At 43.2% G+C, this 15,669-nt stretch overlaps 2 protein-coding genes across 2 annotated transcripts; both read left to right on the forward strand.

The window, feature by feature from the left end:
* Positions 1–1,198: 1,198 nt before the first annotated feature.
* lrrc74b (leucine rich repeat containing 74B) lies at positions 1,199–7,637 on the forward strand. The gene is made up of 10 exons (XM_048995841.1): positions 1,199–1,340; positions 1,677–1,848; positions 2,364–2,506; positions 2,761–2,893; positions 3,455–3,661; positions 4,848–4,957; positions 5,654–5,769; positions 6,428–6,506; positions 6,724–6,819; positions 6,924–7,637. The coding sequence occupies exons 1-10, from the start codon at positions 1,251–1,253 to the stop codon at positions 7,077–7,079; spliced, it is 1,302 nt and encodes a 433-aa protein (XP_048851798.1). The 5' UTR covers positions 1,199–1,250; the 3' UTR covers positions 7,080–7,637.
* Positions 7,638–8,685: 1,048 nt separating this feature from the next.
* On the forward strand, positions 8,686–15,163 carry nipsnap1 (nipsnap homolog 1 (C. elegans)). The gene is made up of 10 exons (XM_048995943.1): positions 8,686–8,992; positions 9,570–9,697; positions 10,544–10,589; positions 10,853–10,947; positions 11,133–11,203; positions 12,074–12,214; positions 13,855–13,886; positions 13,969–14,063; positions 14,187–14,270; positions 14,441–15,163. The coding sequence occupies exons 1-10, from the start codon at positions 8,910–8,912 to the stop codon at positions 14,503–14,505; spliced, it is 840 nt and encodes a 279-aa protein (XP_048851900.1). The 5' UTR covers positions 8,686–8,909; the 3' UTR covers positions 14,506–15,163.
* The last annotated feature ends 506 nt before the right edge of the window (positions 15,164–15,669 follow it).

The raw sequence follows: 15,669 nt of genomic DNA on the forward strand, positions 1-15,669 counted from the left end.
CAGGAATTTAAATAAGAGTTCCTTCTGCAAGTGGAAAAAAAAAAAAATTTAATGGAAGATGTTTTTGGGGCTGAAAAGGAAAATTTAACTGTATGTGGCTTTTACAGGAACATTTATCAATGCATTCGCTTACTGATGATTATTTGTTAAACTGCCTAAACTCTGTGATGTAAAGCGTGCAAAAATGTACACAAAGGCAAAGAAGCTGATGAGAACTGAATTATATTACATGGTCTTTCTAAGAATGTATTTTGGTTATATAAATGGGTATTTGTTCTGCTGGCAAAAAAAAAAAAAAAAGGTATTTAATATCCCTTAAATGTGGGAAATTACAGCCGTACTTTGAATGCATGATATATGCTGTGACATTTTAAAGAAGCTGTTTGTCTAATAGCATTGTAGCGCTGTATTGTAATTGTATCCATCCCCGGACGATAATGTACACGGGGAATGTTAGTGTTTCGTGTCACTGCTGCTAAAATACGACCGAAATGGCCTCAGACGATGCTCCTTTTATCGTGGAATCTATCAGGCCTCGTAATTCTCAGTTTAGTGCGTGCTGCAACACCAACTGGTCATTTACTTAATAAAAAAATTATTTCTATGTCACCAACTTGGTTGATTCGTTTTGTCAGATTTTTTTTTCTTTTGTTTGCTGTCTGGAAGAAGATCGTTTAGTTTGCCTTGTTAGCTCCTGAATTGGTTTAAAACTGGCCTCTTCGGCTTGGCACAAAGGACACTGCACTGCGTGCCGACGTTAGCGTTAGCCTGCTAGCTCTCGAGGTCTCATACTCAGGAGGCCCTATGCGAAGGGCAAGCGCTTTGCCACAGCACCATGGCAACTCACAACAAACCCCCATCAGAGTGTCTGCTCTACAGACCCAGCCAACCCGAGGAAGTGAGGACAGGTAAACTCACAATTCTACAACTGGTTAAACCAAATTCCACTCCCTGTCTGAAGGGGGCTGGTCCTTCTAGTAGTAAGTTTGGCAGTGAAGAAAATTCTGCAAATCCTGCAGCTGGGCAAATTCACTCACAAAACCAGTGCTCCCACTGTAATTCCTGCATTTTACTTGCACTGGCAGATAAAGAAATTAGTGCTGCCTTGACCATGTCTGTTTGTCTCAGGGTCCTCGTTTCTCAATGTCCTGAACACTGAATGTATGTTTCACTGACACCATGGTGACCTGAAAAGGCTGGTAAAGGAGGCGGTTTAATTGCCCTGCATCGTGGAAGACAAAGACCCTGGAATGGAGGGTGAACTTTCCCAGCTAGGCGGGGAGAAAAGCAGACGGCAAAGCAGGCAGAGAGAAACTGGCTGGGGTAACGCAAACAGCAAGGTACTGTACCATGCTGTTGTACCATGACCTGATTACTTACCAGGGGACAGGCAGATTAATGGTCTGCACCAAATTTGTCTCAAACTATGTGTGGTTACCAACTATGCTAGAATATATGGGGCACATGGTTAAACAATACGAACCTGAGCATTTCTGGTTCAGTGGGCTTTGGATTACGTCGTTAGTGTCAATTACTCTGATAAAATTTGTAGAAATATCATGGCTAATAATGAAAACTTAATGACTGGGGGAAAATAGGCTTCAATAAGTTTGTTTATTTTTAGGTGAAATGTAAAACCGATGTTATTGCCAAAATGTGAGGTTTGCCCTTTACAGACAGTCCCGAGTTCAGGGGTAAGCCTGGATCCATCAGAGGAAGGGGCTCGGTTCTGGGGAGCAGACACAAGAGAGGCAGTGACGGGGAGGGGGCTCGACGAGGGGGGCGACATGGGCCAGGAACCATGGGGCACCGAAGAAGAGGACGACAGCACTGATCCAGAGCCGAAAGGTAGCGCTATCAGTCCTCTCATTAAAAGCTGCGGGGTGAATCACACGTGGAGTAGAAAGATATCAGGCAAGCAGCAGGCACCACGAGTGGATAACCGGGCTCGAGTCAAGTAAATCACTAATAGGCGATGAGTCACGCTTTCGATTTATAAGAGTTTCAGGCCCTAGTGCTTCTCATGACGGCATCTGGTCTTCCCTTTGCCGGCGAGATGCAGAGATGTCTGCCTCGCGCGGGATTCTCGGCACACAGCTCGTCTGCATTTTAATGATTTCCCTCTCTGTGTTTGTTTTGATAAATCAATGTGCATTGGCCTTGGGGAAAAACGGCATAATATATTATACATAAGCTGAGCAATTCTGAGTGACTTTGAGGCTTATAAAGACTGGTGCCTTAGAAGACAATGTCAGCTACAGTTTCCCCGCTCAATTGCTTGTAAAATAGAATGCCTGTGGGCACCGATGGATATGGATTTGAGAGCTTTGTGGGATCTTTATTGTTTTTTTTTTTTTTTGAAGATGTGAGGGAGATGTACAACCCAACTGGACAGGCACGATATAAGGCAGCCTGTGAGGTGTTTGGTGTGGTCCCCATCTCTTACTTCCTATGTCACATGCATGACAGCGAATTAACCATGATGCACCACGGCCTGGGACCCCAGGTAAGGTCCTGGCCTACTTAAAACACAAAACTCTGTGTGCTAAATGCTCTCCCTGCTTCAGGTCAGATGAAGGAACTGGCTGATCCTAACCAATCTGAAGCAAAAAGCCCAGTGTTCTTGCCTGGGGCCCCTATAAAACCTGATCTCAGGGCCACAGCCACTCACATAAAGCACTTTCTACATCTTCCATCTCGCGACGGAGGAAAATCTCTCAGCAGTCACAACGTTCTCATGCTGAGAAAATTCTTTCGCAGGGTACCAAAGCCCTGGCAGTTCCCTTGGTAACCAACACTTACATCCTGAAGCTGAACCTGAGGGATAATTGGATGGAGGAGATGGGTGGAGCCGCCTTGGCTGAGATGTTGAAAGAGAACTGTTACATCACAGGTGCTCGATGCCGACGCTCCCACAGCTTCTGTTGGTTGCCAAGTGTGGCGGGTGCCTCTTGACACTCAACAACGCTGTTCTTTTCTCTTTCACGTTTCGTTCGAGTACTGGTGTCCGTTCCCCTTTTAGCTGTGGGAGCTCCTTTGCCACAGAAGACGAACGTGTCTCCTGATTTACCCCCTAATGAGCTGGTTATTTGTAACAACACAGTAGTTTTTCGGCACACAGAAGGAAAATCAAAAAGACTCATCAAAAAGAATAATTCATAAAAATGGCTAGACTATTTAGTTATTTAGCAGGCAAACGTGTGTCTCGTGCAGTTCTACCCCTTTTTAAGCTGGATATTTTAAAGCAAGCATTTCATTTTAAGGAGCTCTTGTTGAGGGTACAGCACAAGGTTCTAAACCTGCAAGGTTCTAGTCAATAGTCTAGTTTGTTCTTCCTAAAGTGTTTTTCTTTGAAATGATGTAGAAAAACACCGTTGGTCCACCAGACAGTAATATGTTCCTGTCTTGGTAGAGCAAAGCAAAATGACCATTTTCACTGCAATGCCTTTGACAGACATTGATTTGTCTGAGAACCGGCTGAGAGACATGGGGGCCAATGCCATCTCCAACATGCTCCTGGAGAACACCACACTGATCCGCCTGAACCTCTCCGCCAATAACTTCGGTGACCAGGCAGCTGCGGGTCTGGCCAGGGCCTTCGTGGGAAATCTAAAACTCCAAGAGGTGGACCTGAGTCACAACACCATGAGTGAAAAGTCAGGTATCTCAAAAGATCACATGTATGACGCAGACCAGCAGTTCTCTTCCTCCTCTCAGGCACTTCAAGATGTTCCAATCAAATGTTCCATTCCAACACAAAATAATAAGTAAATCAAATTCAATGGGCTCAAGCATTGATTCAGTTGAATTAAATGCTCCAATGGTGAAATTAAGTGCGACATTGACAGACCTACATGGTGAACAAATAGCATTCTAGTATTGTTTGCATACGCAATAATTTATAGATGTGGCATTGAACTCTTCATTAGAGTCTAAGAACAACAATCACCAATTAATAAGCAAGAAAACAAAATGGCTTGACTCATACCAAATGTTATTGAAAAACTGTTATTAAGTGAGGAAGAAAGGAGTCTGCATAGAAAATAATCTGAATATTCCATAAACAGGTTAATTAATACTTCTGAAGGGAGTGTGTAGTGTGGAAAGCATAAATTAGAATTAAACGCTCAGAGAGCGATGCGTTTGATGTTACGTTTGTTTCCAGTCCGGCGTTTGAAGTTCCCCAGCCTACGTACGAGAGGTGTTGAGGCATTCACTCAAGTCCGCAGAGCCGATGGAAAAGGGACGTGTCGTTCCCAACTTACCGTGGAGCTCTGTGGCATGTCAGCCGGGTGGTGACACGTCTCGGCATAGACAGAGAGTCAGGGTCAATTCTATGAATTGTAAATCTGAGTCAGTTGCTTATATGTGATATATGCCTGACAGAAAAACCACTTCAGGATAATGACAAACGGTTCCAATACACTCACTTATTGGTAAGTGAATAGAAGGCAATTTCTCAATAGACCAAGAAAAGAAATCAATAAGAAGACCTGCACGTATATGACTAATGCCTCCGTCAGGCACCATGCCAGTTTATTTCCTCACTCGTTATGCATAACTGTAACAGATTTTTTACGTCTCAATATACCATGATGGAAATCGGTAGGTCTCCACGTTGACTGACCTGCAGGGTGTACCAGGCATGCCTTGCCATGTTGTTTTTTAAATCGTGATTTTATTAGATTTCCTGATACAGTTATTGCTTTGTCTGGGTGGAAAAGGCCCTTGATCACATCAAAGGTCTCTATAATCTGTCTATATCAGAACAATATCGGCCATCTTTGAAAATATTGCCGGGATGAATTATTTGAAATTTGTTTTTTTTTCCCCTCTCCTCTCCTTAGGGGAAATTCTCGGGGATGCTATTGCAGAAAACACCAGTCTTAGGAGGCTAAACCTGGCCTGGAACTGTATACGTGGGAAAGGGACACTGGCTGTGGCTAAGGGCCTTGGGGTAAAAATGACCTACTCACTCCCACCTGAGCCAAAAACACAAGGACAGGATCGCAGATGTGCTGCCCTTGTCTACACTCTGAAAGTTCTGCCTTCTGTTTCATACACCTAGTAGCAGACAGTTAATTCTGCCTCTCTGCTTCTCTACATCACGCTATTGTTCACACAAAACTACATTCTGTCAGTCTTGTACTTTCTGCACAATGCTCTGGGTAAACAAAACAAAATAAAGCACAATGCTAAAAATAACAATTTAGCGCAATGCTACATTGGCCGATATACGAAGCTCACTGAAACAACACAAGGGAATGGTCAGATGCATGCTAGTGTCCAACTCCTAGCTACTTATTCTGGTTGAGATCACACGCGGGCCTGGAGCCCATCCCAGGAAGCATAAGGCACAAGGCTGGGGTACACCCTGGATAGGATTCCAGTCCCTCACATGGCACACATATACTCCTACTCTACTGGCAGTTTGGAGATGCCAAGTAACCTGTCTTTGGACCGTGAAAAGAAAGCAGAAATCCCAGAGGAAACCTACGTGACACAGGGAGAACATGCAAAGTGTGCAGAGAAGGTCAGACTGATGCAGCTGTGAGGCTGCAGTGCTAAATGACCCACCATTACTCTGCTCCTTCTAGATTATTTTCTCTAAAATAGCCTTTGACAAATTTGCACATCTGTCCCGTTCTACCAGGCAAACATATTCCTCAGAGTTCTCGACTTGTCTTACAACGGATTCGCAGGAGATGGGGCAGCAGCACTAGGAGAGGCACTGAAAACAAACAACGTTTTGGAGGAGCTGAACATCAGGTGACATGCTGGCTGACCATGAGCTTTCACAGGGTTTGTTGCACACTGCTATAGGTCAAAGTGTGAGAAGCAAAAGCAGTCAGTAACAACATTATCTTTTAACAATATAATAGTCAGAGGATAGGAAAACAGGATGGTGTCCTGATGCACAAAGATCTGCGTTATATGTGGACAACTTCAGCTACAACTAAACTTCCTTAGTATCTCTGTGACTCAGAATAATAGTTAAGCAGTGAGCTGATGTTCTTTAATAGATGGCATGTAAGTCTTTTTAGGGCAATCACTAAGCGGCCATAACTCACCAGGAGACAAACCACCAGGGGATAAATGAGATTCTGCGACAAGTAAAATAAACAAGTCAATCAAAGTTAAACCAGCATGCACTGTAGAGCCTAACAGTTTTCATTTTATTTACTACTTTTCCCCAGAGAATTACTGATTCCCTCTGTACACCTCCTGTGTCTTCCACTTAAAAAAAAAAAAAAAAAAGTTCCATGTGTTTTGATTAATGATTAAATGTACCTGGGGTTACATTACAGAGATTCCTGAAACGAACCCTAAGTGTGTCACCTCAAATTCGCTTGGTTCTGGAGGACTTCATTTGCCCCACACCTCTGACACCCCCCGGAGCTTGTATGTGTTATTTTTCTCATTCCAGCAACAATCGGATTCCCCCTGACGGCGCGATCCGCTTCGCGACGGGTCTACGTGTAAACAAAACCATCAAATCTCTTAATGTAAGCGCTCGGAGCCGGGGGGGGGGTCGGCCAGGTGGGTGCCCTTTAACGCTGTCTCAAAGCGACATGCGACGGAAGGCACGCTTTTTGACGCGATGTGACAGTGTCAGAAGTGATCACGGGGACGGCCCCGTTTTTCAGTCCGTGGCCTTTTCAGTCACGGCTTGTAAACATCGTGACGTGTGTTTGTCTTTTGTTTCTGTTGGCACCGGCAAAGATGTCCCGGAACCCCCTGCAATCTGCAGGCTGTCACGGTGTCCTGAAGGCCGTCCAGGGAAACCCAGGGTCAGCAGTCGAGTCCTTGGATTTTTCAGTAGGTTGCCATTATCTTTCTGTCTGCAGAATGCCTCCCTTTTAATCACTTTTCATTCTTAGAGGTTTTAATGAACATGCAACTTTTTTGTAATTTACTCTCAGGACATCTCTGTAAACAAGGACTTTGAGGATTTGTGCAACGCAGTCAAAGATGCATTTCCAGGCCTGCAGGTGAAACACGGAGGCAGCTCAAGCATGTTCAAAGGACCCCAAGGAGCTGTACCTGCTAAGCGCGGGCAGAACGGGGCGGCTGTGTAATGATGGGGCCGCAGTTACTACATTTCACCACAAGAGGGAGGTCTCTGTTCACATAAATATGCTAATTGACCTATTAGGGTTTTAGTAATCCCTTAATTTTTTTATTAAATCGTTTGTCTGTATATACACAATACCAAAATGTAAAACTGTAATACTAACAAAAAACTGTACAGTACAGCTTTCCCAGCTGACCCTAGGACCAAATCTAATATAATGGTGGAATAGATCAGTGTAATATTAAAATAACAAATATTTGAAAGACATTTAGTTATTGTACCGTAACCATACAATTACATAAAGCCAAATTCAGCAATAATGTTTAACTTGTTATCAGAGATGACCGAACTCTCAGACTGGACAGCTGATAAAGATGTGTCGAGAGAACATTTAAAAAGGAAAACGGGGAATCTTATGAAGTTACAGGGTGAGGTACAGGGAATGATTTTAGGGAAACCCCAGGGTAAGGCATAGAGTTTTTATAAATTTAATGCGGTGTATATTTTACCTGCATACTAACTGGTATAAATACTCATTGTATTTAAGAAAATAAACGTGGATTTAAATCTACTGAAAGGACAGTGCATTGACGCATTTCTTATGTGTTCTAATAGTTGACACTGCTGTCTTTTTAGAATATGAAACAAAAATGTAGAAAATATGTGAAAATGAAAACGGCCATCTCCAGGAAGAAACGGAGAGAATCGGCCTTTGAGAGGAATAAAATGAAACCATTTAACACCTGAGTGACACTTGAAACACGGGGATATGTGACTCACTAAGCCGAGGTCAGAACCGGCCCACTCAGGGCTGAAATTACGCGCACTTGACCGGGACCCATCGGCTCGGGGATCAGAGTTTGTACTTCGCTACGGCTTTAGAAGAAAGTGGGATACAATATATTCCCCAGCTGGGTTTACCGGCTTTAGACTATGGGTTTTAATTAGTTTCTATATCATACTTAAATCACCGAGTCTGATCCGATCGAGGTTGTGTTTTCATTATTTTCAGTTAAAAGTGCTTTGTCTGGTTAGTTGAAAACTGTTAAACATAGAGTGTTTCTGTGGGGAAAAAGATTTAATACAACATTAATAATAGTCCCGACTGGACAGCTAAACTTTGAACATCCGATCCTACAAGATTTATTGCATTTGGCACTAGTGTTGACATTTTATACATTGTGATCTGGCATCTAGCACAACAATGACAATGCATACTTGGAACAATGACCTTAAAATAATGGAAAAAGATTTATATCGACCAGTTTATCAGTAAACGTATACGTTGCTGTTGGTCTGAAACTTACGGGCAGATTATTACGTGCGACGAGGCTCTTTGCACAAGGGTATAGCTCGTATGTTCAAAGTGGACATATCACACACACACACACAAGCAACTTAATATATTGTTTTTAAAATGACTTAAAATGGCTTACAAGAATCAGACACCTGTGTTTATGCTAAGACGCTACAATTTCCTAGGGTGACCATACGTCCTCTTTTTTGGGATTTAAAATGTGCTGAATTTCATTGCTTTAAACCACGCCGGACTTTGGATTTCTGCAGTCGCAGAGCTTCCCACGTGCTTGTCCGCGCCTCACGTACGGAAACCGGCGAAGTCGCTGCGTTATTTTCCTGTCGCCGCCGCGCGTCCCCCATCCAGCAGGAACGAGTGCGACCTGCGGGACGCGATCGAGCTCAGCCGCTCCGCGTCCAGACCCGCATCCATTTCACACTGAGCCAGCTGCCTGCCCGCTCCCCCCTACCCGACCGGCAACTCGGGACGGATCCTCGGACACCTACTGTAGAAACACGGGGCAAAAAGCTTGTTTAGATGGCGGCGACGCGGTATTTAAAACGGCTCAGACTGCACTCGCCATTATATAAGTGCGTCTCGACACTGCTGCTCCCGCGAAGGTAAATTCAGGTGGCACATGGCTTTCCTTACTATAAGCGCGTTATATTGAATCCAGGCTAATCATAATGTCTTTTAAGCTCCCGTTTGGTGGAGCGTATCTTATAGTTCGCCTTATGGTGATATCTTGCCTGGTGTTTACTGGAGATTGTCATTTTGGGTGCTTGTTTGAAGATAGACTACTATCGACGATGCAGATATTTATCTGCATCTGTATGTGCATTAACGGATATTAAGGTTTAAATAAGAAGCGTGTGAGTATCGGCGGGCACTTAATCATTGTCATGTTGATCACAAAATGGCCAGAAAGGAGTGATCATGGTGTATTTACGACTGACCTTTGCCCTGTGAAGCACATGATCACCGACAACGTGCAGTGTGTCAGGAGGAAGGTGCGACAGAAATGCGGGACGTGCTGATCTCACTTACATTAGATTCAGATGCGAAATAAAGATGTGTATTCAATTGTAAAGTACAATACGTTTTTCATTGCCAATTTTACCAATATAAAAATTACATAAACAACCGCATATAAATGATTATATAAATGACGGATGTGTGTTGTTCTGCTGCCTTTAGAGGTCTTGCAGATAAAAACGAGAAGGGCTGGTTGCGGTCCTTGTTTGTTCACAAAGTGGACCCCAGGACAGATGCCCATTCGAACCTGCTGTCAAAGAAGGAAACAAGCAATTTATATAAAATTCAGTGTAAGTATGAAAACCTTGATTTCCTGGTACAGGACTGTTCCCCACGTGCGTCTCACTACCCCAGTGGTTCTCAGGCTTATTTCTGATATGCCCCCCCCCCCCCCCCCCCCCCAACGCAACTCATGTCCAGATATAAAGAATCTCAACAACATTCTGTATTATTTTAACGTAGAAGATGATTTTATACAGGTTACCGTTGTCATAATGAATTATGCCCAAAGCTGATCATGATAGCCTGTCCTTAATCAGTTTGCTAAATACGGTTATAAAACTATATAATATGTGCCCTTGAGAGGTAAAGTGGTCTATTTCACATTTTTGGCCCCTACCCCCTTTTTATTGAATATTTTCAGCTGGATAAGTTGTTATTATCTAAGTCATACCTCTGTGCTACCTATGATATATATCAATTGTAGGGTATAGGCACACTGATTTTTTTTCAAAACTGTTTTTGTGGGATAGCCCACTTTACCTCTCAGGGGCACATGTACCACGAGCTCTAGGTGCATTTGTGCATTTTTTTATGTTCTTTTTTTCTTCCAAAAAACTACCTCAATCCATAGTACAGAATCTTGCATTGCAATATTAGTGTTAAGTACCATGATTGATTGCCTTGTTTGTTAAAACATACTACACACTTCACTAGTTAAGATTTCTGTGTCTGTTGTTACAGAGGACGCCTGGACTCCTGCTGATCTTTAATAATAAAGCATTGTTTAATAATGCATACTGTCAGAATCATTCACCTTTTTTAAGCAGCAGAAAGAGCCGCTTCAGGCTGGTGACAGTGCCTGTGCTTCTTAACTCCGACAAACACAGACTGTGTGCTACTCTCGTTCCTTTCAGTTCACAACGTGAAACCGGAGTGCTTGGAGGCCTACAACAATCTGTCGTGAGTACAGGCCTCCACTCGTAAAGCCCCCCCCCGCCACCCCAATGTGGGCAGTTTCTATCAGGACCCCCCCCCCCAGTACAGGCTTAACCCCCCATATAAATCTCTAGAGATGCTCTGAATGCTAGGTTGAGGGGCCACATATCCTCCCGGCCCGAGAACCGCCCGTGACTCCTAATCTCACTGGGGGGGAGGGCGAGGGATTACTGTGGGCAGAGATGTACCTGAGGTCTGGGGTTTATTACCCCTCTCATCCCACGCAGAGCTGAGGTTCAGGGGCACCTCCATCATGACAGTGATTACCCCTGTGAGGTCATTGGGAGCTGGAACACTTGGTATGGAGAGCAGGACCAGGCAGGTATGGTTAAAAAGCACTTTAATGCATGTTGTACTTTTAGAAATAATAATGTATAATGAACTTAGCAATAAAAAAATGATGCTTTTGTATATAAACGTTTCAAGGATGTTTTCTTAGGCCACTCTGAGTGTAAGTTGCAGTTAACAAATAATTCAACAGTGACACCCTGTGGTATTTTATGGCAGTGCACCTGTGGCGGTACACCGGTGGTTATCCGGCCTTGACCGAGTGTTTGAATAAGTTGAAGCAGAATAAGGTACGGCCTGTGACCGAATTTGTGTGTGTATAACGACAGCACTAGGACCACTTTTGTTTTTAGATCTCTGAACTAAATTAGAGGTGTGATCTCATTTAACCATTGCATTTGTCAAATTCTGAATAGGCCCTCCTCTCATGCCGGTGGGAACCCAAAGTGCTTTACATAAAAAAAAATAATAGGATGAAACACAAAAGAACAAGTAGAATAAGATAAAATACAAATGAAAACAATATATAAAACACATAAATTATACACTTCAGATTTTATCTTGTATATGTTTTTTGTTGGGGCGGCATGGTGGTGCAGTGGTTAGCACTGTTGCCTCACACCTCTGCGACCTGGGTCTCGAGTCTCCGCCTGGGTCACATGTGTGCGGAGTTTGCATGTTCTCCCCATGTCATCGTGGGGTTTCCTCCGGGTACTCCGGTTTCCCCCCACAGTCCAAAAATATGCTGAGGCTAATTGGAGTTTCTAAATTGCCCGTAGGTGTGCATGCATGAGTGAATGGTGTGTGAGTGTGTCCTGCGATGGGCTGGCCCCCCATCTTGGGTTGTTCCCTGCCTCATGCCCATTGCTTCCAGCATAGGTTCCAGACCCCCCGCGACCCAGTAGGATAAGCGGTTTGGAAAATGGATGGATGGATGTTTCAATAAGGGGTGAAAAAATATCAGAAGGACTACCTCTGGTTACATTCCGTGGCATTAGTTATTTACACTAGTTTTAATATTTCACTGTTTTTCTTGCGAAACAGATGTGAGGTAGCTAGTTAGCAGCCAGATTCCCTGGGCTGCTGAAGTGTTTTCTTTCTGATGCACGTCCAGGGCAGGCCCCTGTCGTGATGCCCACTGTCGTCCCCTGTCTGCACAGGCGTATCTGGAGTTCCGCAAGCAGAGGAGCACGATGCTGATTTCCCGACGGAACCAGCTCCTCTTGGAGTTCAGTTTCTGGAATGACCCGCTACCCAGAGCAGGCCCCAATATATATGAGCTGCGGTCCTACAGACTTAAGGTAAACCCAGACTTCAGGGGGGTGGGGGGTGGACATGAGGAATGAGTATCGTGCTAATGGTACAGAAATTTTTGATTGGGGTGGCCGGGTATATTTATGCGGATGGCTGCCCCACTCTCGGTGTCCTCTTCAGCTCCATTTATAAGAGAATTAATTTTTATTAATTCGATGTGGGGTGGCTGCATACTCACTGGGGGCTGCCCCTGGACAGCCTTAGATCCGCCCCAGACTGATCCATCAGGAGCTCCTTTTGGCAAAATGCACATTAAATGACAGTGATCCTCTGTCTGCTTTATCAGTCAGAATGCTGCTTCACCTGAATGACTCGGAAAATGCTTTTGTTGAATGAATTCCGAAGAGACTGGTACTATGAGGGCTAATTGTATTTTTTTTAAAATGACTTTGGTGCCAGAAACTGAAGCTCGTAGCTCATATCTCAGAGGGTGTTGGCACTGTAACATGAGACAGCAGAACCACTGCTAAACTGATTTGTTTATGTCTGTTTATGCCAAAATCTGTTCATGTATGTAATTGTGTGGCCTGCACTGTACTATCTGTGTAATTGGGTCATAATGACTTGTTTTAAAGATGGAGTTTTCAACTTTTTTTTATAGCAGGGGCCCCCAAATTAAAATAGATTACAGCTAGGGTTCCCCTACCACCAAAGTGTGATCATATAAGTACCTAGGAAGTAAGGGTCTGAAGGAAAGCATTAAGGTCTCATTGTTCCTCGAATTTTTAAAGATTTTTGGCTCAATGCTGATACCAGCATTTCATCAATTTACAACCCATTTCTGTAAACACCCCTGTGGACTCCAGGTTCAAAATCGCTTTTATAAAGAACCATTTTCATTTATATGTTCATAATTGAAGCGTCGCACTTGTATTTCTGTATATATTATATCCTGTTTTCATGATGTCACTGAGAACTGTTTACAGTCATGCGCCTTATGAACGAGATTTCGGTCAATGATGGACTGCACATACGACAGACTGGACTAGATCTAGTGACGTAGCCGTCGTAATGTCGTAGTGCAAGGCAATACTCGCTTGTGGCGATGCTGGTGTAAGCAAACCTACTGCTTTTTATCGTTATTTCAGAGTGTACCCTTTAGACTGCTAAAATGTTGACTGTAGCCTAGGTGTGTAGTAGACTACCGTGTGGGTTTGTGTAAGTACACTCTATGATGTTCGCACAATGCAGAATTCGCCTAATGATGCATTTCTTAGAATGTATCCCTGACTTGTAGTTAAATTTATTTTTATATAGCGCCTTTCACAACAGAGTCGCCCCAAGGTGCCTTACATGAATGTGTTGTGATACATCATTAAGAGAAAGTAATACAAGTTTAGTGTGTGACTGTATTTTGAAGTTTATGTGACTTTATATCATAAGTATAAAGTGCAGAGTTCCATAGCTCAGTCACAGATTGTCAGCAAAAATGTACTATAAATCGAAGAATCCAGGTTTACTGCCCAGTTTATGCCACGTGATAAATACAGGAATCCCAGTTAAATGTCTTAAAATGCATTGAAATGAGATTTTCTCCTCTTTTCTCCACCAGGGGGCTGTTTAGTCACCCTTAGACATTTCTTTTAAACATCCATCTGGTCTGCTAAATTGCTCTGCTTTTTTTCAGCCAGGCACGATGATTGAATGGGGAAATCACTGGTAAGTCGTTTAAAAGTGTTTGGGGTTTGGATCAAGTGTATAGCGTATTAGTCATCCCATTTAACCATATCATATCTGGCAGGGCTCGTGGTATTAAGTACCGGCAAGAGAACCAGGAAGCGGTGGGAGGTTTCTTCACACAGATTGGAGACCTGTACATCGTCCACCACTTGTGGGGTGAGTTTGGACGAAGCCAATTTGTCCCGTCCTAAACTGTCTCGTCAAATTGCTAATTGTTCAATCCGTGTTTCGTTTTGAATCTTGACTGATAAGTTGCTCCTTCCTTTCATTTGTCTGCAGCTTACAAAGATCTGCAGTCCAGAGATGAAACGAGAAATTCTGCCTGGCAGAAGCCTGGCTGGGACTCGACCGTATATTATACAGGTAGGACAGATCCAAGCTGCATGAAACGGAGGCAGCAGTAAGGGCACTTCCCAGCTGATTCCCTCGTAGTACTTCATGTGAGATGCCAAAGGCACACAATTCACAGAGCCATGCACACAACTTCAGGCAGACCTTAAAACATGTCTCTTGGCCTCTCCTTTCCTCTCCAGTGCCGTTGATCAGAAGCATGGAGTCCAGAATCATGATCCCAACTAAGAACTCGCCTCTCCAGTAATAACTCCAAGCTGGCCAAGAGGGCATGGCAGCATTGTTTAGTGGGGGGAGAGTACCAAAACTCTGGCTGCCCCCCAACACAAGCTCTGAAGTTGGCTGAAAGCTTACATCATTCATTACCGCCGTTCACGGATAGTGACTTAAAGGAGGCCTCAGAGGGAATTAAGGCAGCACTCTGCTTTGTGATCTTATTGATTTATTACAAATTGACCTACTTACTTAGATTGTCTAGCCTCTAATTTCTGGAATTACACTTTTTTGGTCAGTTGAGAAACATTTTCACTTCATATCACATTTGCTGTAAATCCCCACTTGACCTACTTGGTGAGAAATTTGATTATTAATTAATTAACTAGCCTGATGAAAAAATGAGTATGGTACATTAGTGGGTGATAAGAGAAGATGTATGGAATAATCCAGTGTTTGCTTTGCTGAAGTATGTGGGCCTGTGCTCTATGTTAACCATGGCTCAAAACATTCCATTTTCTGAACTGCCTACTGCAAAGGTTGTCAATGAACAGTTGCTGCCCTAGTTTCCAGGAATTGTCATGATATCTCGTTTTGGTACTCGGTTGAGCACTCGGTTTACACATGCTTTTGTAATGACTACAGCAATCATAAAATTAAATTGCACAATGATGACCAAACCACAATTGAAATATACGATCTCTGCTGATAAATATTCATGGAAGGTTTAATCACATTTTTATTTGTTCTTTGCCAAATTGTAAAGGAAATTAAGATTTACTGTTATTTTTTCCACTCAGTAGCATAATATAGAACAAGCATTTCTTCCTCCAAAAAGTTAGGATAAGGATGTTTCATGTCATCACATGTTGTGTGTGTGTGAGAGAGAGAGATGTGCTTTTTAATAGGCCTAATAATTATTGCAGTCTTGCAAATGGGAGAAATAATTTTCATTGATATTGTATGGATTCTTGTCTGTTGATAATATCTTGAACGGCGGAAGGCAGGAATTACTAGATTGAGGAACAAGCAGTTACAACCCGAACAGTATGCATGCATATAGGCAGCGGTGGAAATTTCAGGTCCAGAAAGTAAAAATACAGACCAGGATTTTGTTTCAACCAACCAATTGAGTATGAAGAGTCACTGTCACAGAGTACACAGCTGGTTGGTTGAAACAAAATCATGGTCTGGATTT

The sequence above is a fragment of the Brienomyrus brachyistius genome, chromosome 2, assembly GCF_023856365.1.
Source record: "Brienomyrus brachyistius isolate T26 chromosome 2, BBRACH_0.4, whole genome shotgun sequence".
Classification (NCBI taxonomy): Eukaryota; Metazoa; Chordata; class Actinopteri; order Osteoglossiformes; family Mormyridae; genus Brienomyrus; species Brienomyrus brachyistius.